This window comes from Molossus molossus, unplaced genomic scaffold (genome assembly GCF_014108415.1).
Source record: "Molossus molossus isolate mMolMol1 unplaced genomic scaffold, mMolMol1.p scaffold_m16_p_2, whole genome shotgun sequence".
Lineage (NCBI taxonomy): Eukaryota > Metazoa > Chordata > Mammalia > Chiroptera > Molossidae > Molossus > Molossus molossus.
Window position 1 is genome coordinate 56064917 of NW_023425355.1, and position 24241 is coordinate 56089157.

Consider the following 24241-nt stretch of genomic DNA (forward strand, 5'->3'; position numbering starts at 1 on the left):
GCTTGTTTGATTACCAAAACATCCCAGGGACCCTGTTATTCCTTACTCTGCTATGCTTTTACTTAGGGAGCCAATTAAGTATTATTAATGCTAACCCAAATTCCCAACCTCTGGTTCAGATATGAGGAAAACTATGATGAGAAAATAAATGTTTTCTCTTTCTTTTTGAAAAATGTATTTCTTCATCTCAATCAAAGCTGGATTCATGATACTCTGTATAGTAATGGCCAATAATCTTAGAAAAGGCATCAGTTTCTATGAAGAGAAACATCCCCTAACTACTTCTACTCTGCAGATTTTTTTCTTGGGATGTACGGCTTTAAGACTTAGGTATGTTGGTATACAGTTCCAACCTTACCATTAAGTATTTACCCATCTGGTGACATAAAATTTGCTGCAACTGCTTTACATCTATTCAGTTTTTCTCCTCAAGATTGTTATTAATCTTAGGACTAAAGATTGATTTTCTTACTTATATGGCTTCTCTCTCAGAAGCTAGCATAATATAATGCCTATAGTAAGTGTGTAATAAATGTTTATGGAATGAATGCATGCCGCATTTAGACTTTCGCATTTCTAGAGAATAACTAAATGAATTTAGTCAAGATAAAATTGTTATACTTAAATGACTTCTATCCATTGATAAACCAGATAGTGGCAATGGGTTCTATTTAGACTTTTGATTTTTCATGGATTCCCTACTCTTTCTACCAGTGGTTCAGAGTTAGGCTGTCCCAAAGGGCAAATGTGCATGTGCCCGAATGCTCAGTGGGCAGATGAACAGAGACAGCAATAAAGGCATAAAGCTTCTGGAATTTTTTCCAGTAGGAATACAAGACTAGATCTGGATTTTACTGGAGATAGGCCAATCAGTATTCTCTTTATTTTCTGTTTTTTTCTAAGAAAATTCCATACGTAAAAAGGACAAAAGAAAAATTTTGAAAAATCTGTAGATGCAACATAGTGTTCCTTTCTAATGGTTTTCCAAGCAACTATCAAGAGACCAGAAGAAGAAAAAAATCTGTAAAATGAAGTGACAAGTGGCTGTTAGAAAATATGAAAATATTATATATATAGTTGGTTCTTGGTATCTATGGGGAATTGGTTCTAGGAGCACCAGGAGTACCAAAATCTGCAGATGCTCAGGTCCCTTGTATAACATGGCATAGTATTTGCATATAACCTATGCACATCCTCCCATGTACTTTAAATCATCTCTAGATTACTTATAATACCTAATATAATGTAAATGCTATGTAAATGTTGTTACACTGTATCTGGAATTTTTGTTTTCTAATACTAGGTAAGGCAAAAGTAGCTTTACAGTTGTGAGTACATAGAACACAGAGCTTATTCTTGTATTATTAATTAATTATTGTATTATTTTCCATACGAACAACTGTAAACCTACTTTTGCTTCATCCTGTATTTTCTATCTACAATTTGTTGAATCTGTGGATGTGGAACCCACTGATATGGAGGATCAGTGTTGAATGTGTGTGTGTATGTGTATGTGTGTGAGTGTGTGTGTGTGTGTACACACAGTCACCCACTGTTTAATAACACAAATACATTCTAAGAAATGTGTCATTAGGAAATTTTGTTGTTGTGAGAACAACACTGAGTATTCTTACATAAACTAGATGGTATGGCCTACTACTATAATTGTATGTGTTATACTTTTATATGACTTGCAGTACAAATTTTTTTAACTTTTTTTCTTTATTTATTTTAGAGAGAGAAAGAGAGATAGAAACATCCATAAGAGAGAACATTGATTTGCCACCTCCTACATGCCCCCCACTGGGGATTGGGCCAACATGTGCCATGACTGGGAATCGAACTGGCGACCTCTTGTTGCATGGGTCAACGTTCAACCACTGAGCCACACAGGCCAGGTACCAGTGCAGGTTTTTTATACCGGCATCATCACAAACACATGAGTAATATGTGTGCTATGACATTATGATGGCTATGACATCACTAGGTGATAGGAATGTTTCTGTTCCATTATAATTTTATGGGACCACTATTCTATATGTGGTCCATCAGTGACCAAAACATCGTAATGTCGCGCATGGAGATATATATATATATTTTTTTCCTCAAGATGTGGTATAAGATATATACATGTGTATATGTGTTTAAGATACACATATGTTTAAGAATGGAATGTATTTAGTTACACTTATCTAATTCCATTCTCATGGATATACAAAGGATAATTTAGGAATAATTTGAAATGTATTCAACCTTCTGAGGCTGAGGTAATGAAAGGCACCAGGATATACAACAGAAAAACGTTTACTGTCTCTATCAAAGGCAGATACCTGGAGGGATGAATGATGGAGTACTTACAGAGAGATAATTCTTCTAAACTTGTAAGGACACTGTACACAGACTTAGAGCGACATTGGTATGTTAAAGAAAAAGTTCAATTGTCTGCCTAAACCTGTTTAATTTAATAATTACCTGTATGTGTTATACACACACATAACTTAAAGACAAGAAAAACTAGTTCTCAAAACTGCTTATCCATCTATTACATGATATAGCAAAAAATTAGTCCTGGATGTTGTTAAAACAAAATACTTTCTAGTCTGATTATTATAGCATGAACTCAATAGTATTACACTTAGAACTACCAAAAGTGAAGGAAAAAAACAAAACACCAACCCCTTTTTTTTACCACATGTACATTTTCCATTTACAATATTTTGTTACAAAACTAGTGAGAAAAGTCTTACCTCGAACAGCATCTAAGTAGTGAGCTAAAAAGGGGGAAAAACAGTGATTAAATGAATTTCTGGGAGACCAAAGCTATACAACATGTACTAATGGTTTACCATCTGTTCCCTGGAAGGAGAACAGAAACTGTGAACTGCTGAGTGCCTGCAGCTCAAAAGTTGGTACACTGGCCTGTGTAGTTTGGGAATCATGTTTTCTGTGGGAAAGATATTAATGGCTTTTCTGCAAGAAACTCTAGTAGGCTTCCTAAAAAAGTGTCATATTTCATTAAAAGTATAACAACTGCACTTTTACATCTCAGTAATAACTTTTGTGAAAGAGCACTAGCTAGAACTTCTTATTAGCAATATCTTTAGAAGGAAGTTCTGGAGTAAACACTTTTAGTAATCATCACAATATTTAAATCCTCTTATGTGAAGGCAGTAAACTTACCGTAGTGTGGGAATGTAATTACTTAAGCTGCATCTCAATCTCACCCCTCACCACCTTTATAATGAATCTTAAATATTTTCCAGTCACAGAGCAAGACTTACTATACCTTAGTAGAGTGGTAATGTAGTTTATTAAGATTATGTTATATATACATTATCTATATTATACACTACTTTGGAAGGTTCCATCCATTATAACAAAATACTTTCACCTAAAAATGGAAGCTGTAGTACAGTCTAGTGGGAGGAAAAAACCTATAAACAATGAATTGTGTATCCAGACCCCCATGCTTGCCTTTGCTCTGCACGAATTTTCTGTGTTTTCATGGAATGCCACTGGAACATGCTGTGATACACTTTCCTTAGCTGAACAGTGGAGATTGTACTTGTCCCTCTGTATATGCAGGAAAGCTTTGTGGCAGATATGTGTATGTGTCAAGGGCTTTGATATCTTTTTCCAGAAAAAGAAAGTATTTTAAAACTGAAATCTTCATTATTAGTAGTATTTTTTCTTTCTTTATTGATTTTAGTGAGAGGAAGGGAGAGGGAGAGAGAGATAGAAACATCGATGAAAGAGAACATCGATTGGCCACCTCCTGCATGTCCCCCACTGGGGATTAGGCCCACAACCTGGGCATGTGCCTTGACCAGGAATTTAACTGGTGACCTCTTGCTGCATGGGTCAACATTCAACCACTAAGCCACACTGGCCAGGCCATTATCATTAGTGTTTTTATAGTGTAAAGACCACATGACAGATTAATTATTACATAGGCTTTCTCACACCCACAGACTGGTCTTTCAAGCAACATCCTGAAAATTAGTGAAATTGGTGACAAAGGATGACAGAGGGGGTGCATACCTCAGTACAAACTCTCTATGCTATCCAATAAACAATTCAACAGATGTTCTACTGATGGTATGTCAGAAGTGTTTTCCTCATATACATTAAAGACAGCACCTAATGATATTGAATGACCCTTGTTAAAGCAGTCCTACTTAATTAAATTGCCTCTGAGTGCTTTCAATGGAAACAATCTATACTTTTCAAAAGGAAAAGTGGGCAGGGAATGTTAACCTTCACAACAAAATCACTTCTCTTATTAACTAATGACACTTTATTCCAATATATCAACTTTCATTTGAGTAACTCAAAGTACTTGAAAGCAGAAAGTAGAAGAAATACTGAAGTAATGAGAAAGAAAATGACACAAGAAATAAGTAAGATATTATCAACAAAAGAGGAAACCTCCCAGTTAATGAAACTTTTAAACTATGGCTAACCTTCTTTCTCCCCTTCATCGTCAAATTCTACAACAAGCCTGGTGATTGACTCACTAGATTGCTTTCCTCCAATTCATTCAGTTTGCTTTGTTCACTGTATGGTGGTACTTACCAATTGTGCAGTGGTCGCCCTCCCATCCGGGACTACACTCACATTTTCCATCTTTGCATTGGCCATGCTCAGCACAGTGAGAATGACATGAGCGTTCTTCACATGTGGGTCCTACCCAGCCTTCTTCACATTGACAAATGCCCCTTGAGCAGACTCCATGGCTACCACATTCCATGGTACAGAGCTCTGTGGGAATTCAAAGAAAATATACTCATATATTTTATTAAAACTAACATTTACTATGTCCAAATACATTAGAATTACCAAAATTCACACAGACCTCTAGCACTTGAGTGAACATACAAAGAATTTCATTAAAAAAAGATACTTAAGTCTATAAGTATAAAATAAACTCTAAATCAAATTGATTTTGAGAAGTTCATGAAAGGATAATGGCATTCAAGGCTTAGAAATGAAGTTAATGCCAAAAAATGTCAAGTGGGTTTCACTAAAAATTCATTAAGATCACAAATAACGTTGCTTAGATTTTATGATGCTAGAAGTAATCATTGTGGGGAAAATACACACACATATACACACATAGAAAAATAGTGCCCTTCATTCAGGAAGATATGTTCTACAGTTGAAAAGATAACTGTCTTATTAATTTCATCATATAAAAAGGTAAGGTGCCAATAATGACAATCAACTGTTTTCCCTGATCCTACTAACAATATTTACATTTATTTCAAGCATTTAAAATGACTCTTAGTTGGTTAAAATACACAGTCTTCTTATCTCAAAACGTCACCCAATATTTAATTTATATCATCAAGGAATATACTGGCTCTGTTGAGGTTCTCTCCTCTGTCCCTTTGACTTTTTATTGAGAAATCTTGATTATGAATAAAATTATGACAGTAGAGAAACCAAAACAAAAGCTTGGCAAGCCTTTTACATGTAACAAAGCTTTTTATATGTAACAAAGCTTTCTATTCTATAGATAACAGAGTTATTTTTCAACAAGAGAATATTCTTCTGATAAAGCCATGATTATGGATTTTATTAACATCTAGATCAATTTATTCACAAGTATTCTTTGTGGATGAAGTTCTTATTGGAAGAATAACAGATCTGAAATAAGGATTCCTCTACATAAAAGCATGTACCCTTAGGCAAATTACTAACATGCTCTCTTAATCTCTACCTGTGTAACTACGCAATGAAAGTAAAAATATTTACACCAAATAGGGCCATTGGACGTATTTGAAATATATTTGAAGGAAGAACCAGGATTTCCTCCTCATGATTGAATATGGGGAATGAAAGAAAGGGAAAAATCAAAGTGTTGGCTTAAATAAGTGGGTGGAAAACACTGCCATTAAGAATAAGGGAGGGGGGTGTTGAGAAGTAAAGAGATTGAGTAAAAAAGTAAAAAAATATATATATATAAATATACACACAGAGAGAATTCATAGACATGGACAATAGTGTGCTGATTGCAGGGAAGAGAGAGAGGTGGGTGGAGGTGAAAGAGGGCATAGAAGGAATAAATGGTAATGGATAAAATAAAATGAATAAATAAAAACAAGAATAAGAGTGAAAGATCAAACCAGTTATCTTTGAGATAATGTATACATAGCCAAGTGAAGATGTCAGCTAAGGAGTAGAATATATGAATTTGACAGACTAGAGTTGGAAGTGTGAAATTGGCAATCATTAGCATATAGGTTATATTAAAGGCATGAGAGTGGATGGCATCCTAAAGAACAAAGAATAGAAGAGCCTCAAAAACAAGTCCTGAGGTATCTCATGATTTAAAGATAAGGTAGAAAAAGAGGAACTATCAAAGGAGACTGGGAGGGAGAGGACAGTGAGTGACAGGAGGACATTCAGGAGACTATGGTGTAACTAATGCCAAAAGGGGACACTTTAACAAGAAGGCAATAGTTACCTGTATAATATTGCTGTTAGGTCAAGTGAGACCTGGGCAGAGAGGTAACCATTGGATTTATCAACACGGAAATTGTGAGTGACTTTAGGAAGAGCTGTATTGATAAAGTTGTAGTTGTAAAGCAAGGTTGGGATGGCTTTATAGAAAGAGTGACTGAAAACCTGTGTGTGTGATCACCAAGTTTTAAGAAAATTTCAGGTCCCAGAAGACACAAAAAAGGAGGAGTTGGCTTAATAAATGGTAGCTCAAGTAGATTAATCTTCAAATAATATACTCTCTATATCTTGATTCTGAATCTCTGATTGGTAATCTGGATTTGTAATTTTAATTTTTGTAGTGAACCCAAGATTGTAATTGTGCTGCCTTGATGGCCTTTCCCAAGACACTAAAAACTGATCTGAGAGGGCCTTTCTAAGATTAGGAAGTTAAATTGGTCATAGCCAATCAGGTCAGAGCTAACTGAAACAATTAGAGGCAAACATTTTGTATTATTGCTTTATATAACTATAAATTTTAGGCCTAGAAGAGTATATCATTCTGGTGGTTTCCTAAAAATAGGACTAGATGAACAGTATCAGCAAAATGACAGACTAAACTATTTTTAATCCATTTTAATATAAACTCTTAGAAATGTTGAATATAAAGCAATGATTTTTAAAACAATATGTCTTAGCTCACAAGACAGAGAAATTCTCAAGTGCCAGAAGCAAAATTGTTGCTAACAGTCAAAGAAATAAACATATAAGTTAACCCTCCGGCAGCCTTGATGTGTTATTATACCCAATAGTAACCAGGGTTTGTGGTATTTATGTCCACAAAGGGAGAAAGATAAAATCTTTGGATCACTTAAGATGGGGAGTTGGACTGAAACTCCTGCAGAAAGCAAGGACCCTTGAAAGATTGAAATATTAATGAAATGGGGACTAATAACCTATCTACTATCCCAGAGAGATTTCAAGGAAGCAATGACTAAATTATTAATAATAATGATAATAATAATAATAAACTTGGTGGTTAAAAACCAACATTGAAATAAAATACTGCCTAATACTATGTATGATGAAGTGACCTGAGTGAAATATTTCTAAGCCTGCATTATTCAGGAATAAGGTAAGAGATACTTTGTCAAGTATGCACATAAAAATTTAAAGGTAAAATTCTGTTTCTAATCATTGTGATCTGAGAAATTTTTACTATTCTTGTCTGATTAATATATCTAGACAAAAATATATTTAAAAATCTGTTAGATGTTAGAGGAGTTCACAAAAGTGTAAAAAATATTGGGCCAAGTTCCAGGAGAAAAAGAAAACTTAGAGAGGTGAGTCTGACATTTATGGATGCTTTTTCTCTAGAAGCGTCTGCCAATTCTGGTAGAGGCAGTTGGAAGGCTCAGAGACTTGGTAGAGTTTTTATCAGTCTCCTAGGTGCAGAAAAAAATATTTGACTAGATAATGGCTAGGAAATTTTCAATACTGAAGAAAACATCAAGCCAAATATACGAAGCAAAATTAAAGGAACAAACAAGAGAAAAGGACAAAATTACAATCATAGAGACCTTAATGTCCTCCCCTATTGTTTTTCATTCACTAATAGAATAAGTAGACAAATCAGAAAATACATGGATTTTCAGAAGCATGATTAACAAATTTGACCTAATTGACACATAACTAGCACTGTAATAGATAACTACAAAATACATGTAATTTTATTTTTATCCTCAGCTGAGGACATTTTTGCATTTATCTTCAGATAGAGTGGGAAGGAGAGAGGGAGGAAGAGAGAGAGAGAGAAAAACATTGATGTGAGAGAGACACATCAAGTGGTTGCCACCCACACAACCCCAACAGGGGTCAGGGACAAACTGCAACCCAGCTATGTGCCCTTAGCAGAAACCAAATCCAGGTCTCCTTTGTCCATGGGCCAACACTCAAGCCGCTGAGCAAAACTGGCCAGGGCGATACATGTAATTTTAAAGTGCACATGGAACATTCACAAATGTTGACCATATATTGGGCTATAAAGCAAGTCTCAACATATTTAAAAGTATTGAAATTATTTATAGCATGTTTTGTACTCCATATGGAATTAAACTTGATATCAGCAACAAAGAATAACTATAAAATCCACCTAAATTTGGAAATTAAGAATTATAGCTCTGAATAAATTACAGAATGAAGAAGAAGTCATCATGAAAATTAGAAGATATTTTGAAATGAATGAAAATAAAGTTGCCATATATCAAAATTTGTATAATATAACTCAATCCATGTGTATAGGAAAATTTCAAAGGTACAAAGAAAAATCAGCTGAAATACAATGATTCAATCATTTATTCTAAGAAATAGGAAGAACAAGTAAATTCAAAGAAGATAAAAGGAAGAAAACAGTAATTATGAGCTGAAAGTAATTAAATAAGAACAAATGTATAATAGAAAGCAATAATTGATGATTTGCATAGACCAAAAAAAAAAAAAAATTGAAAAGCCCCTGATGGGGACTGATCAAGAAGGAAATACAGAAGAACCAAATAACCAAAATCAAAAAGGAAAAAGATCACATTACTATAGTTCTTACAGACATAAAACATCATAAGAAGATATATAAAACATTTGTCAATGCATTTGAAAATTTCAATGAAATGTACAGTTTCCTAGAACAGCTTACAATAATAAACACAAGAAAAAATGGAAACTGAATAGTTTCTAAAAAACCCTACTGCAGCCCTGGCTGGTTTGGCTCAGAGGTTAGATCGTCGACCCGCGGTCTAGAGAATCCCAGGTTTGGTTCCCGCTAAGGGCATGTACCTCAGTTGCAGTTTGTCCCCGATCCCGGTTGGAGTCGTGTGGGTGGCAACCACTCAATGTGTCTCTCTCATGTCGATGTTTCTCTCTCTCTTCCTCCCTCCCTCCCTCCCTCTGTATCTGAAGATAAATGCAAAAATGTCCTTGGGTGAGGACAAAAAAACAAACAAACAGATGTCCTTGGGTGAGGATAAAAAAAAAACAAAACAGAACACTACTACACAATGAAAAATATTCCTACAAAGAAAATCAGTTTCATATGACTTCACTTGTAAATATACTAAACATTTAAGGAAGAAAAACTGCCAGTATTGAATAAATTTTCCAAAGAATACAAAAGAGGAAACACTTAGCAATGTGCTTTATGAGGTCAGCAAAACCTTGATATAAAGTTCTGACAACAATATTATTCAAAAAACAAACAAACAGGCCAATCTCACTCATAAACCTGGTTGTAAGAATCCTAAGCAAAATGCAACAAATCTAGCATTACATGATATAAAATAATATATTGACTAATTTGTCTTTATTTTAGGAAAGCAAAATTGTTTTAACATTTGAACATCAATCAATGTAATAATCATATATATATATATATAGAGAGAGAGAGAATAAAAGAGAAAAAAACATATGATCATTTTAATAGATAAATAATAAGTACTTGATAAAATACTAAACATTTATTCATGATATATATTTATAGCACATTAAGACTAGAAATTAGTTTAATCTGATAAACATTAGCCACAAAAGAACCACAACAAACATTATTATTATTCTTTTTGCAAACATCATTATAAATAGACATGTTGAACTTTTTTTTCTTTATTGAAACTGAAGAAAGATGATTTATCATTATTTCTATACCACATAATTCTACAGATCCTAGTTAGTGCAATAATATAATAAGAAAGAAAAAAAGTATAGTATAAAAGTTGACACAGAATGAATAAAAGCCATCATTATTCAGACAGTATGATTGATCATGTACAAACTGCAAAAATAATCCATATAGAAAGATTATTAGGAAATGTGAATTTAGCAAGATCTCTAGATACTAAGCAAATATATATTTAAAAAGTTATGGCTTCCAGTCAAGATGATTGAGTAGTTAAATGTGGTACACACATTCTTCCATGAGCACATCAAAATTACAACTAAACTACATCATTCAGGACAGCCGTCATTCAGAACCACCTGATATCTAGCTGAATAGAAGTATTATAACTAAGGACATACAGAAGAAGCCATGTTGAGACTTTTAGGAGGGGTAGAGAGGAGTTACAGGCAGTTTCCACACCCATTTGTGGCAGATAAAATTCAGGAGGGCTATCTCAGCTGCAGAGATCTACTCCTGAAAAGCAAGGTGTCCCAGCCTCACACCTGGCTCCTCAGTTCAGGGTTCCAGTATTAGAAAGAGAAGTTCCCATAACTTCTGCCTGTGAAAACCAGCAGAGACTATATAGCTGAGCGAGTTGGAAGGCTGCTAGATTCACAGGTGTTCCTGTTAAATGGCCCACACAAAGGCTCCAGCACTGAGGCAGCAGCTCAAAAGGCACCAGGGACATGCAAGGAGGAAATGAATTGTCTGGCTTTGGGGCAAGGGCTGGAGAGGTAGCTTTCTTCCAAACAGAAGTGCTGACAGAAGCCATTGTTCCTTTACTAAGCCTTCTCCCCACAGGCACAGGAGAGCACCATATCTGAGTCTCCACCAAACTGGCTAACACTGTTTGGCCCACCCTGGTAATTCTCTGAGACCCCACTCCACCCAACGTGTTGACCCACTCAAGCTGCTTCCATTGGCTTTTCAATACAAACAGCCTGTCTTGGCTCAGGTGTCAGATTTTCCTAAAATGCCCCAAAGGTTCACAAATCCCAAACAGGCAGCATCTGGCCTTGGTATACCCATTACTTTTTGCTAAGTGCCTCCGGGCCTAGCACTAGTGGTAGCTGGTGGCAGAGAATTTGGATTGCACCTCCGAAGGAGCACCAGAGCCAGCGTACTTGGTGGACAGTTTCAGATCCTGCCAGAGCAGCACCCAACCATATTCATGAGTGACACACTGCAGGCCAGACTCGGCATGCACCAGAACCCTGATAAAGTGAGTCTGGTTTTATGGGGTCAACCCTTCACAGCAGCTCCTCTGCTGCAGTGGCTGCCAGTCTACATAGCCAATTGGTCTGTGAATAAATCTCTCCCACCGACATGCTAACAGCAATCAAGGCTCAACTACAACAGGAGTGTGCACACAGTCCATAAAGGGGGGCGGGTACATCTAGAGTACCCAGCTTGGGTGAATTGAGCCATAAAGGACACCTTCCACATAAGAACATTTTACCAAGACAAGGAGATATAGCAGCTCTACCTAATACCTGGAAACAAACACAGAGAGGCAGCCAAAGTGAGGCGACAAATAAAAGAACAGAACAAAACTCCATTAAAAAAAAAACTAAACAAAATGGAGACAAGTAATCTACAAGATGAAGAGTTCAAAACACTGGTTATAAAGATGCTAAATAAATTTAGAAGAGAAGATGAATTTATTGAGAACTTCAACAAAGAGATAGAAAATATAAAAATAGAGATAGAAAACATAAAAACAGAGATTGAAAACATAAAGAAGAACCAGTCAGAAATAAAGTATGCAATAACTGAAATGGAGAATACATTACAGGAACTCAACAGTGGAGTAGATGAAGCTGAGGATCAAATAAGTGCTTTGGAAGACAAGGTAGCAGAAAACAACCAATCAGAACAGCAAAATGAAAAAAAAAATTAAAAATGAGGAAATTAGAAGGAGCCTTTGGGACAATTTCAAGCTTTCCAACATTTGTATCAGGGGGGTGCCAGAAGGAGAACAGAGAGAGCAAGAAATTGAAAACCTATTTGAAGAAATAATGACAAAAAAACTTCCCTAACCTGGTTATGGAAATAAACATATTATTCCAGGAAGTACAGAGAGTCCCAAATAAGATAAACCCAAAGAGGTCCAAGCCAAGACACATCATAATTAAAATGGCAAAGATTATAGACAAAGAGAGAATCTTAAAAGCAGCAGGAGAAAAGCAGTTAGTTACCTACAAGGGAGCGCCATAAAACTATCAGCTGATTTCTCAACAGAAACTTTGCAGGCCAGAGGGATTGGCATGAAATACTCAAAGTGATGAAAAATAAGAACATACAGCCAAGATTACAATAATGAGCAAAGCTTTTATTTAGAATCAAAGAACAGATAAAGAGCTTCCCAGACAAGCCCTGGCTAGTGTGGCTCAGTTGGTTGAGCATTGTCACATGCACCGAGAGGTCACTAGTTCAATTCCTTGTCAGGGCACATGTCCAGGTTGGGGGCTTGATCCCTAGTAGGGGGTATGCAAGAGGCAGCCAATTAATGTTTCTCTCTCATTCCCTCTCCCTTCCTCTCTCTCTAAAATAAATAAAAAAAAATATTTAAAAAATAAAAGAGAGTTTCAGACAAGAAAAAGCTAAAGGAGTTCATCACCACCAAATTAATATTACAGGAAATGTTAAAGGGTCATATTTAAGAAGAAGAAGATAAAAAATATGAATAATAAAATGGCAATAAATACATATCTATCTATAATTACTTTAAATGCAAATGGTTCAAATGTACCAATAAAAAGACAGAGTAACTGCATTAAAAAGAAAATAAGACTCATATAAATGCTGTTTACAAGAAATTCACTTCAGTTTGAAAGACACAAAGACTGAAAGTAAAGGAATAGAAAAAGATATTTCATAAAAATGAAAACAAAACAACAGAAAAAGCTGGGGTAGCAATATTTGTACCAGACGAAATAGACTTTAAAACAAAGGCTATAACAAGAGACAAGAAAGAACTCAACAATTTCACTTAAGGGTAGTTAACCTAAGAAACCCAAAACACTAAATTGAAAAGACATATGCACTCATATGTTAATTGTAGCATTATTTACAATAGCCAAGATATGGAAACAACATAAGTGTCTATCAATAGATGAAGAAATAAAGAAGTGGTGCATAGCCCAGCCAGTGTGGCTCACTGATTGAGCATCAACCCATGCACCAAGAGGTCACCAATTTGATTCCCTCTCAGAGCATATTCCCAGTTTGTGGGCCCAAGTCCCAGTGGGGGGGGGGGTGGCATGCAGGAGGTGGGAAATTGCTATTCTTTCTCATTAATGTTTCTATATCTCTCTCCCTCTCCCTTCCTATCTCTCTAAGATTAATAAAGAGAAAAACATATTTTAAAAAAGGAATGGTGCATATATACAACAGAATATGACTCAGCCATAAAAAATAATGAAATCTTGCCGTCTGTAACAGCGTGGATGGACCTAGAGGGTGATGTGCTGAGTGAAATAAGTCAGACAGAGAAAGACTAATGCCATATGATTTTACTTATATGTGAAATCTAAAAAACAAAATAAAAAAACAAACAAGCAGAATAGAAACAGACTTACAGACATAGAGAATATTTTGATGGTTGCCAGATGCGAAGGAGTTTGGGAGGAATGGGTAAAAAAGATGAAGGGATTAAGAAGTACAAATTAGTAGTTACAAAATAGTCATGAGGATCTAAAGTATGTCATAGAGAATATAGTCAATAATATTGTAATAATTATTTATGGTGTTGGAGGGGCACTAAATTTATTGGGGGATCACTTCATAAGTTATTAAATGTCTAACCAATGGGTTGCACTCCTGATTTGAATATAATATTGTACATCAACTGTAATTGATAAATATAAATTATTTTTAAAAAGTTATTCCTTTATATCAATAGCACGCAATGAAAAATTTTGGAATTACCATTCACGAGAGCATCACAATGTCCTACATCAAGTAATAAATTTAACAAAATATTTGCAAGACCTATACTAAAATACTGAAAAGTTATGAGAGAAGTTAGAGAAGACCTGGATAAATGAAAAGCTATAACAAGTTCATGAATTGAAAAAGTCAAAATTAAATATGCCAATTTTTATAAATTGTTCTTCAGATCAATGCAACCTCAATCAATATCTTAGCAGTTATTATGTGTGTGTGTTTGTATGTGTGTGTAAATATTGATCAGGTCAAGAAAGAAGCAAAATAAGGTGAGAAGATATACTTTAGCTAACAGCAAGACTTATTCTAAATCTATGTTAATTTAGATATGGTATTGGCACAATGGTAAATAGACCAAAGAGAATAAATAGACTCCTAAAACATATAAAGATACTTAATTTATGGTAAAGGTGGCGCTGCAGGCACATGAAGGGACCTGGAAAGTATTAAGCTAAGTGAAATAAATCAATCAAAGAAAGAGAAATATCACATGATCTCACTTATTTATGGAATATAATGAACAAAATAGACCCAGAGACATAGAAGTAGGGTACAGACTGACAAATCTCAGAAGAGGGAGACAGTGGGAGGGAAGAGATAAACCAAATAACTTATATTCATGTATGGGTAACCAGTGGGCATAGACAACAATGCTGAGGCAGGGGGGATTGGGAGGAAGGTGTCAATGGGGGAAAAAGGAGAAACATCTGTAACAAACAAAAATTAGTGTAAAAAAAAAAAAAGAAAAGAAAATATTTTCATGATCTTAGTTTAGGAAAGCATTTCTTAAGCCATACATGAAAATGTTAACCATAAAGGCAAAATATAATAAATTGGACTACATAAAAATTAAGAACTTCTTGTCAAAAGACAAAGACAAAACATGTTACAGGTGGTAGGATATATTCACAGCACATATAACTGAAAAAGAGCTTGTATTCAGAATACACAAAAAACTTCTTCAAATCAATAATAAAAAGACATCTGACCCAACAGAAAAATGGGCAAGAGTCCAGAAGAGGTACTTTAAAACAGGATAGTCCTATGTATAAAAGCATATGAAAACATGCTTAACATCATTACGTATGAGAAAGATACAAAATAAAATAGTGATGGAATACCACTAGGCACCCACAAGAACAGTTAACATCTAAAAGATTGAGAGCAATAAGTGTTGGTGAGTTTGTGATGTAATAGAAAATCTCATACACTATAGGTTAATCACTTTGGAAAACTCCTTGATATTATTTGCTAAAATTTGATATATGTATACCCTGTGGTTCAGTGACTCTACTTCTCAGTATTTACTCAATGGAAGTAGTAGCAAGCAAATGCTCACCTAAAGCTAGATGTAAAAGTGTTCCTAGCAGAATTGTATGCATTAGCCAAAAAATAGAAACACCTCAAATATCTATCAACAATGGAATAGATAATTAATTGTGGTAATCTTGCAAAGAAATAGTGTATCACAATGTAAATTGATCATCTATAGCAACATGCTATAATATGGATTATTTCTTCACCCCTAAATAACAACAATAATGTTGAGTGAAAGAAATCAGATGCAAAATTATAGATAATGGTAAGATTTCATTATTAAAATTTTCAGAAAGCAGGCAAGTATTAGAAGTCAGGATAATTACCTAGGGAGGAAGGATGGAGGAAGTAATAATTAAGGAGGGGAACAAAGAAGGATTCTGTGGATTAATAGCATATATTTTGGTTAACAGGTGTTTCATACTTGGATAATTCAGTGAGCTGTACACGTATGGCTTTTGTGCTTTTCTGTATATGTGTCATATTTTAATAAAATGTTAAGAAATTAAATGTAATGACCAAAAGATCAGAAACAATATATAACCTCCTAATCAGAAGAGTGGGAAAAAAGAATGAATATAACTCAGTAAATCAAGAAAAAGCAGAACTGGAAAACAAGTAAAAGAAAAAAATAAATATTGCAACTAGAAGACACAAAATATGATTATAAGACAAACTGATGAATCTCAGAGGAAAGGGACGTTGGTGGAGTGGGAAGAGATTAATCAAAAAATGTATATACATAACCAATGTACATAGACAATAGTGTGGTGGGGGATGGGAAATCGGAGAAAGGGGGTCAGTGGGGAAAAAGACGGGAAATCTGTAATATTTTCAACAATAAAGGTAAATTTTAAAAATTAAAAATAAAATAAATTTGTAAAAACTCCCCATGAAACATACACATACACACATGATACAAATCCAAACATGTCAGTAATCCCAGTGAATAAAAACAAATTGAACTTGCAATTTAAAAGAGAGAGACTACGGAATGAAATGGAGTGAAAAAAAAAATCTAGTTATATTCTTTGTGTTAATAAAAGATTTGCTGAAACATAGTAATACAGAGAAGTTAGCAGTAAAAGGAAAAGGGCATTCTAGAAAAGCACTATAACAGAAAGTTGGTGTAACTATAACATTACCAGAAAAAGTAATTTTCAAGGCATAAAGCATTATTATGAAAAAAGAGAGTCATTATATAATGATAAAAGGAATAATTCACGAGGAAGATGTAACAATACAAACCCTGTAAAAAAAATGTAGCTTCAACATATTTGAAACAAAAAAATGACAGACTGATACCAAGACAAATTAAAAATTTCACAATTATAAGATTAAAAAAGTAGCAAGAATGTAGAAAATTTAAATAGTACAAATAATAAATTTAATATAATGAATATATAAAGAACATCAAAGCGATCTATGACTATACAATGCATGTTTCTTTTTCTTTTATTTATTTATTTAATTAATTAATTTATTTTTGTTACAGATGTTTCTCATTTTTCACCCATGGTTTCCGCCTTCCCCCTACCTCCCCACCCTGTCCTCAGCTATGTTGACCATGCTCATTATTCATGCACACATGCATATAAGTTCTGTGGTTTATCTTTCCCCCACCACCCTCTCTTCTGGGGATTGTCAGTCTGTACCCCACTTCCACGTCTCTGGGACTACCCCATTCCTCCAACTGTTATGTTCATTCTATTACACAAATAAGTGAGATCATATGATACTTGTCTCTCTCTGTTTCGCTTGTTTCGCTTAGGATAATACTTTCTAGGTCTCTCCATGTTGTCTCAAAAAATAAGAGATCTTTCTTTCTTACATCAGCATAGTACTCCATTGTGTATGTGTACCACAGCTTTCTTAACCACTTGTCTACTGATGGGCATTTGGGCTGTTTCCAGATCTTAGCTGTTGTACATAGTGCTGCAACGAACATGGGGGTACATATATTCTTTCCGATTGGTGTTTCAGGCTTCTTAGGGTATATTCCTAGAAGCAGAATCACTAGGTCAAATGGAAGTTCAATTTTTAACATTTTGGGGTAATGCCAGATTGTTTCCCATAGTGGCTGCACCAGTCTGCATTCCCACCAGCAGTGTATTAGAGTCCCCTTTTCTCCACACCCTTGCCAACACTTGTTTGATAATTTGTTGATAGGGGCCTTTCTGACAGGTGTGAAGTGATACCTCATTGTTGTTTTAATTTGTATATCTCTGATTATTAGTGATGTTGAGCATTTCTTCATAAGTGTCTTGGCCATTTTTATGTCCTGTTTGGAGAAGTGTCTATTTGGTTCCTCTTTCCATTTTTTTAATAGGATTCTTTGTCTTTCTACAAAATACATTCTTGCCCTGGCAAGTTTGGCTCAGCAGTTGGAGTGTCGGCCTGCAGACCAGAGAGTCCCAGGTTCGGTTCCTGCTAGTGGCACGTACCAAAAATAAATAAATAAATAAATAATTAAATTCTGAACACAGAAAGGACACCTTTGATGTAAATATTCATTAAAAAATTGAGAAATTATTACATGCCAACTTGTCCAGCATCTAGGAAAATCAGTTGAAAATCAAAGAAACCAGGCTGTGAGCATAAAGAAAATCAAGAAGTGGGAATAGAATGAACCTGAATAGAGAGACCTTCTGTTTGTTATACCATAATATTATTTTTTTTTAACTTTAACAAAATTTATTGGTTTTCCTTAATTGTCTCTGGTCCAGCTTTGGAAGAGCTTTCTGGGTTTGTCTGACCTTGTTTCTGGGCTGCTGCTACTGCAGCTTGTAAGTCCTTTTTGCTTCTTCATCTTCTGAGCCTCTGTGAAAACCCAAATGCACAGAGTCTTTTTGGTCACCCAGTGGCGGTGGGCTTTTCGGTAGTACAGAGGGGGAAAGGTGTACTCAACCCTCAGATCCTTACATGTCTCTTTAAAGATATTATACTTGGTCTTACGGTGATTTTTTAGCATCTTTTTCCTCTGGTCAGGGCTCACAGGCAGATAGTGCTTGTGGGCTTTGTCCTTTCAATGTTTCTGTATGCATTCTTCATAATTGCAGATCTGACAGTCAATGTAACAATTCAATCCTCTAGGGAGCTGGTGTGCTTAGGGTTTGACACCACCTTGTTCATCAACTACTCTTGGTTAATTTTTAGCTCCTCTTTCTGGTTAACTATTTCTAAAAACAAGAGTCTTCACAACATGACCAACTTTCTCAATTCAAGAGGTGTTCTGGTAAACTCAGCAGTGTGCAAGGGGACAGGTCATCTTCTTGGCTGGGCTGGACTGGTTTCTGGATATCCAAGGGTAGCCCAGAGGATGAGACCTTGAGTTGGTGAGGGAAGACCCCAGTGGTCAGAAGGAAGCCAGGCTCACCCTCAACTGCTGGTCCAAGTACTGGAGCCTGGGTCAAAATGGAATTCAATGCCTTCCATGCCACCCACAGCCTGGTGACTCCTATAATACAATTTTTTTAGGGGGAAACTATGAGAATTTTTTTTATTGTTTTGTCTAATTAATGGAGGAAAGAAGAGTAAAGAAAAAAATAAGTTGATTTGGTAGTATGATCAATGCCAATTTCCCAGTGTCACTTCAAGGCTGAAAAAGATTTTATGGTGTATACCAGACTCTTCACTAAAATCAAGCAATATAAACTAAGAATAATAAATATTATTAAGAATAAAAGCCTCTATACTCAGTATTGTTTTTTCAAATATTTGAAACATTTTTATTTTACTACTTTCAGCTCCTTCCACTCCTCAGTGATAAGCATTCTACTTCAGAGTGGGACCATTATATATATATATATATATATTTTTTATCCTCACCAGAGGACACTTTTCCATTTTATGTTCAGGTAGAGTGGGAGGGAGAGAGAGGAACAGAGAGAGAGAGAGAAACATCGATGTGAAGGGACACATCGAGTGGCTGCCACCTGCACAACCGACCAGGGCCGGGGACAAACTGCAACCGAGGTACGTACCCTTAGCGGGAACCGAACCCGGGTCTCTCCGGACCACAGGCCGACGCTCTAACCACTGAGCCAAACCGGCCAGGGCAGGACTATTATAAATAACTGATAACTTTAGAGAACATATGCTTATGCACAGACATAGGCATCCATATATACACATGCACGCGCGCGCGCACACACACACACACACACTTTGTCTCTGTTTCTCTTAAAAACAATTAGAAAAATGTTAATAATATATCTATTTTATTGCATAGAATTAACTTCAATACTACCTCCACCTGATTTCTACAAGTATCTTGCTATGACAAAGATTTGGTTTTAGTATGGCTAAATATCACATTTTCTGTGTTTGAGGCATAATAGTGTCTCATTTTAACACAGAAAACCTATGCTGTCCTGGCCAGATAGCTCAGTAAGTTAGAGCATTGTCCTGATATGCCAAGGTGGCAAGTTCTATCCCCAGTCAGGGCACATACAGCAAGCAAACAATGAATGCATAAATGAGTGGTGGAAGAACAAATTGATGTCTCTTTCTCTTTCTCTCTCTCTCTCTCTCAAATCAATAAAATTTAAAAAAAGTATTTTAAAAATGAAAACTATAATGTAAGCATAACACTTGTTCCTTCAGCCCTAGCATTACAATGGACTTCAATATATTTTAGTAATTTTAACACAGTCTTACATTTGAACAACAATCTGGTTGAAGAGATTATAAAATGTCAGTTACCTCTTTCTGTACAAATGGCAACAAAAAGCCAGCAGTAACAACAACAATAACATCACGTTCCATCTTATAAAGATCTCGAGATGAGTCTCAAATTATTGATAAAGAGAAAAAATATGAAGGAATCTAGTATTTGAAGATCGAATTGAATTGAATTTCAGCTTATTGTTTCATGGATAATACTTATCACAAGGCCTTGGATTCTTTCTACAAAATGGTGAACTGTTCCTTGGTAAATCTAAACAAACCTGACAAGACAGAAAATATCATAGCTGGCTTACAATCTTTGAATTTGATAAAATAGTCAGGTGGCTTTTTTCAATACCTTGAATCTTTCCTTTTGAATATATCCTATTTATTTTTGGCCAAAAAAAATATTCTCCCATAACTCTAGAGGTCATATTTTGCTTAGCTCAATGATCAGAATATAGAAGCATTGAGGCTGATGTGAACCTTTACTTATTTATAGCTCCAGAATGCAAGTCTCTGTTACAAGTCTTTGATAATGAACCCAACACACTTGCTTATCGAATAGTATCCCTACTTGCCAAAGAATGTTGAAATCTGATATTTGTCTCACAAATGTTTTTCACTTGACCCTATAGGTATCAGATTGTAAGTGTAAAACCATTATCCTTAAGGAGAAAATATTAACTTTATAGACTTCTTACCTTCCATTTGTGGTAGGCCATGTGCTCTCAACTGATTGTTTAGCTGTGGGAAAGATTGTGTTGGTCTATCCACAGCTTTTTATTTAGACTTTAAAAAAAATTATCTTTATTGTTGAATGTATTAGAAATGTCCCCCCTTTTATTCCCATTGACCCCCTACTTCCCAATCCCAACCCCCTCTTGCCTTCCCCACACTTTTGTCAGTGTCCATTGGTTATGCATATATGCATAGAAGTTCTTTGGTTTATCTCATTCCACTCTCCCTCCTCGCTTCCCTTTGAGATTCATCACTCTAACAAACAATTTGCACTTCTTAATTCCTTCATCGTTTTCACCCATCCCCCCAGCCCTCACCCAGCTGGCAAGCAACAAAAAGTTCTCTGTATCTATGAGTCTGTTTCTGTTCTGCTTGCTCATTTTGTTTGTAGATTCAGTTGTTGATAGATATGTATTAATTGCCATTTTATTGTTCATATATTTTTTATCTTCTTCTTCAAGAAGACCCATCAACATTTCATATAATACTGGTTTGCTGGTAATGAACTCCTTTAGCTTTTTCTTGTCTGGGAATCTCAATATGGCCATTGATTCTAAATGATAGCCTTGTAGGATAGAGTAATCTTGGTTGTAGGTCATTGCTTTTCATCACCTTGAATATCTCTTGCCACTCCTTTCTGACCTGCAGTTTCTTGTGAGAAATCAGCTGACAGTCTTATGGGAGCTCCTTCATAGGTAGCTAACTGCTATTCTCTTGCTGCTTTTAAGATTCTCTCTTTGTCTTTAAGTTTTTGCATTTTGATGATGATGTGTTTTGGTGTGGACCTCTTTGGGTTCATCTTGTTTGGGACTCTCTGTGCTACCTGGACTTGCATGTCTGTTTTCTTCACCAAGTTAGGAAAGTTTTCTGTCATTATTGTTTCAAATAGGTTTTCAATTTCTTGCTCTCTCTCTTCTTCTTCTGATACCCCTATGATGTGAATGTTGGCATGCTTGAAATTTTCCCAGAGGCTCCTTACACTATCCTCATTTTCTGGATTTTTTCTTTTTCTTTTTGCTGTTCTGACTGGGTGTTTTCTGCTTCCTTATATTCCAAATTGAGGGTTTGCTTCTTGGCTTTACCTACCCTACTATTGATTCCCTCTAAATTATTCTTTATTTCAGTTAGTGCATCCTTCATTTCTGACTCGTCCTTTTTTAGATTGCTGATGTTCTCACCAAGTTTCTTGGCGGCCTCCTTAAGTTTCTTGATGGTCTCACTAAGTTCCTTGAATGTCTCACCAAGTTCTTTGAGCAACCTTATAACCTGTGTTTTGAACTCTGCATTTGATTGATTGCTTATCTCCATTTTGTTTATTTCTTTTCCTAGAATTTTGTTCTGTTCTTTCATTTGGGACCTGTTTCTTTGTCTCCTCATTTTGGCTGCTTCACTGTGATTGTTTCTATGTATTAGGTAGAGTTGCTATGTCTCCTAGGCTTAGTAGGGTGGCCGATTGTTATAGGTTTCCTGTAGCTTCCAGTGGCACAGCCTCCCAGCTAGGCCCTTGAGGTGCACCCCTAGTGTGGACTGTATACCTTTCTGTTGTAATTGAGTCTTGCTTGCTGTTGTCACATCAATGGGAGGGTTTTACTCAGGCTGATCAGCTGCAAGGACTGGCTGAACCCACTGACCATTGGCCTCTGACTACCTTGAAGGATCAGCTGTGTAGGGGCCCAACACACAGAGCAAGGCTTACTTCATCAGGGCTCTGGTACCCACTGAGTCTACTCATTTAGTGTGTCACTTGTGGAGGTAGTTGGGTGGCGGTATTTCTATGTGGTCTGAAGTTGTCAACTGGGTGTGCTGGCTCTGGCGCAAGGTCAGCCACTGCCTGTGTTCTATCTGGGGCCAACCGGCATAAGCTACAAAGCTATCTGCAGATGGCTGGATTTTGTGCTGGGTGTGGAGGTGCTCAGGAAAAGCCAAGCTGTGAACCAAGGCTGGTTGCTTCTAGTGCCAGGCCTGGGGCCACTTAACAAAAGGTGTGGGGCTTGTTGAGACCAGATGCTGCTTGTTTGAAAGATTTTAGAAAACTCTGAAGCAGGATCCAAGGCAGGCCAATTCTATGGTAAAGCCTTTGGAGACAGCTTGGGTGGGCGGGGCCTCAGAGAATCACCAGGGTGAGGCAAACAGTGTGAGCCAGGTTGCTGGAGTCAGGTTGCCTACCACCCCAGGGAAGGGCTCACTAAAGGAACATTAGCCTCCACCAGCACCTCTGTCCAGGAGAAAGCTGCCTCTCTAGCCCTCGTCCCGAGGCCAAACAGCTCATTTCTTCCCTGTATATCTCTGTTGCCCCTCAAGCTTCCTACCCTCTGAGCTTAGAGAGAGCAAGTCTGAGTAAGTCCATGTCAGGCCATTTAAGAAAAACTGCCTCGGGATCCAGCAGTCGCAGCCTCCTTCAGCCTCAGTTCCCACTGTTTCTTCCAGCCAGAAGTTAAGGGGACTTCTCTTCCTGACACTGGAACCCCGAGCTGGGCGCCTGGTGTGGGACAGGGACCCCTCACTCCGTAGAGAGGGCATTTCCAGTCAAGGTGTCTCTCCTGATTTTTATCTGCCACACCTGGGTGTGGGACCAGCCTGTCCACGCCTCCGCCGCCCCTCCTACCAGTCTAGGTGTGGCTGTCGCTTTAATTTTGTAGTTGTAGGACTTCCATTCAGCTCGATGTCAGGTGAATCATAGTTGTAGTTTAGTTGTAATTTTGATGTGGTTGTGGGAGAAGGTGATAACGTGTTTACCTAAGCCACCATCCTGACTGGAAGTCTCTATTTAGACTTTCTTATCATCAATGCTATCTATTTAGTCTGGGACCACATAAAAGGGGAAATCTACCTGGTTTATCATGGTATCAAACTCATGTCCTTGACCTCAATAAAACAGTGCTCTCATTTTAAAAACCACATACAACAATTACTAGAACAATTATTACTACATTCTGGCTCAGAGTGGCTACTTAAGATGTATTTACTGGTTAGTTAGAAAGCTGTCCTTTTTTAATTTTTTTTTTCATTTATTTAATTTTATTTTTGATACAGATGTGTATCCTTTTTTACCCCATTGACACCCTCCTCCCCATCCCCACCCAAACCCGTCCCCAGCTTTGTTTTCCATGTCCATTGGTTATGCGTACATGGACATAAGTTCTGTGGTTTATCTCTTCCCACCCCCCACCGCCCCCTCTTCTGAGGGTTGTCAGTCTGTACATTACTTCTGTGTTTCTGGGTCTACCCTATTCCTCAGGCTGTTATATTCATTATATTCCATATATAAGTGAGATCATGTGGTATTTGTCTGTCTCTGCTTGGCTGGTTTCACTTAGGATAATACCTTCCAGGTCCCTCCATGTCGTCTCAAAGGATAAGAGATCTTTCTTTCTTACAGCTGCATAGCACTCCACTGTGTATATGTACCATTCGTCT

At 36.4% G+C, this 24241-nt stretch overlaps 1 protein-coding gene across 3 annotated transcripts in view; it reads right to left on the minus strand.

Annotated features, from left to right (window-relative positions):
* Positions 1 to 24241, minus strand: part of TENM1 (teneurin transmembrane protein 1) — an 883219-nt gene that overhangs the window by 279788 nt on the left and 579190 nt on the right. For all 3 annotated transcript variants that reach the window (XM_036271240.1, XM_036271239.1, XM_036271238.1), the window contains exons 12-13: positions 4576 to 4761; positions 2748 to 2771 (exon numbers count right to left, since the gene is read on the minus strand). In XM_036271240.1, coding sequence (XP_036127133.1) covers positions 2748 to 2771; positions 4576 to 4761 — 210 coding nt within the window. The remainder of the gene's footprint in view (positions 1 to 2747; positions 2772 to 4575; positions 4762 to 24241) is intronic.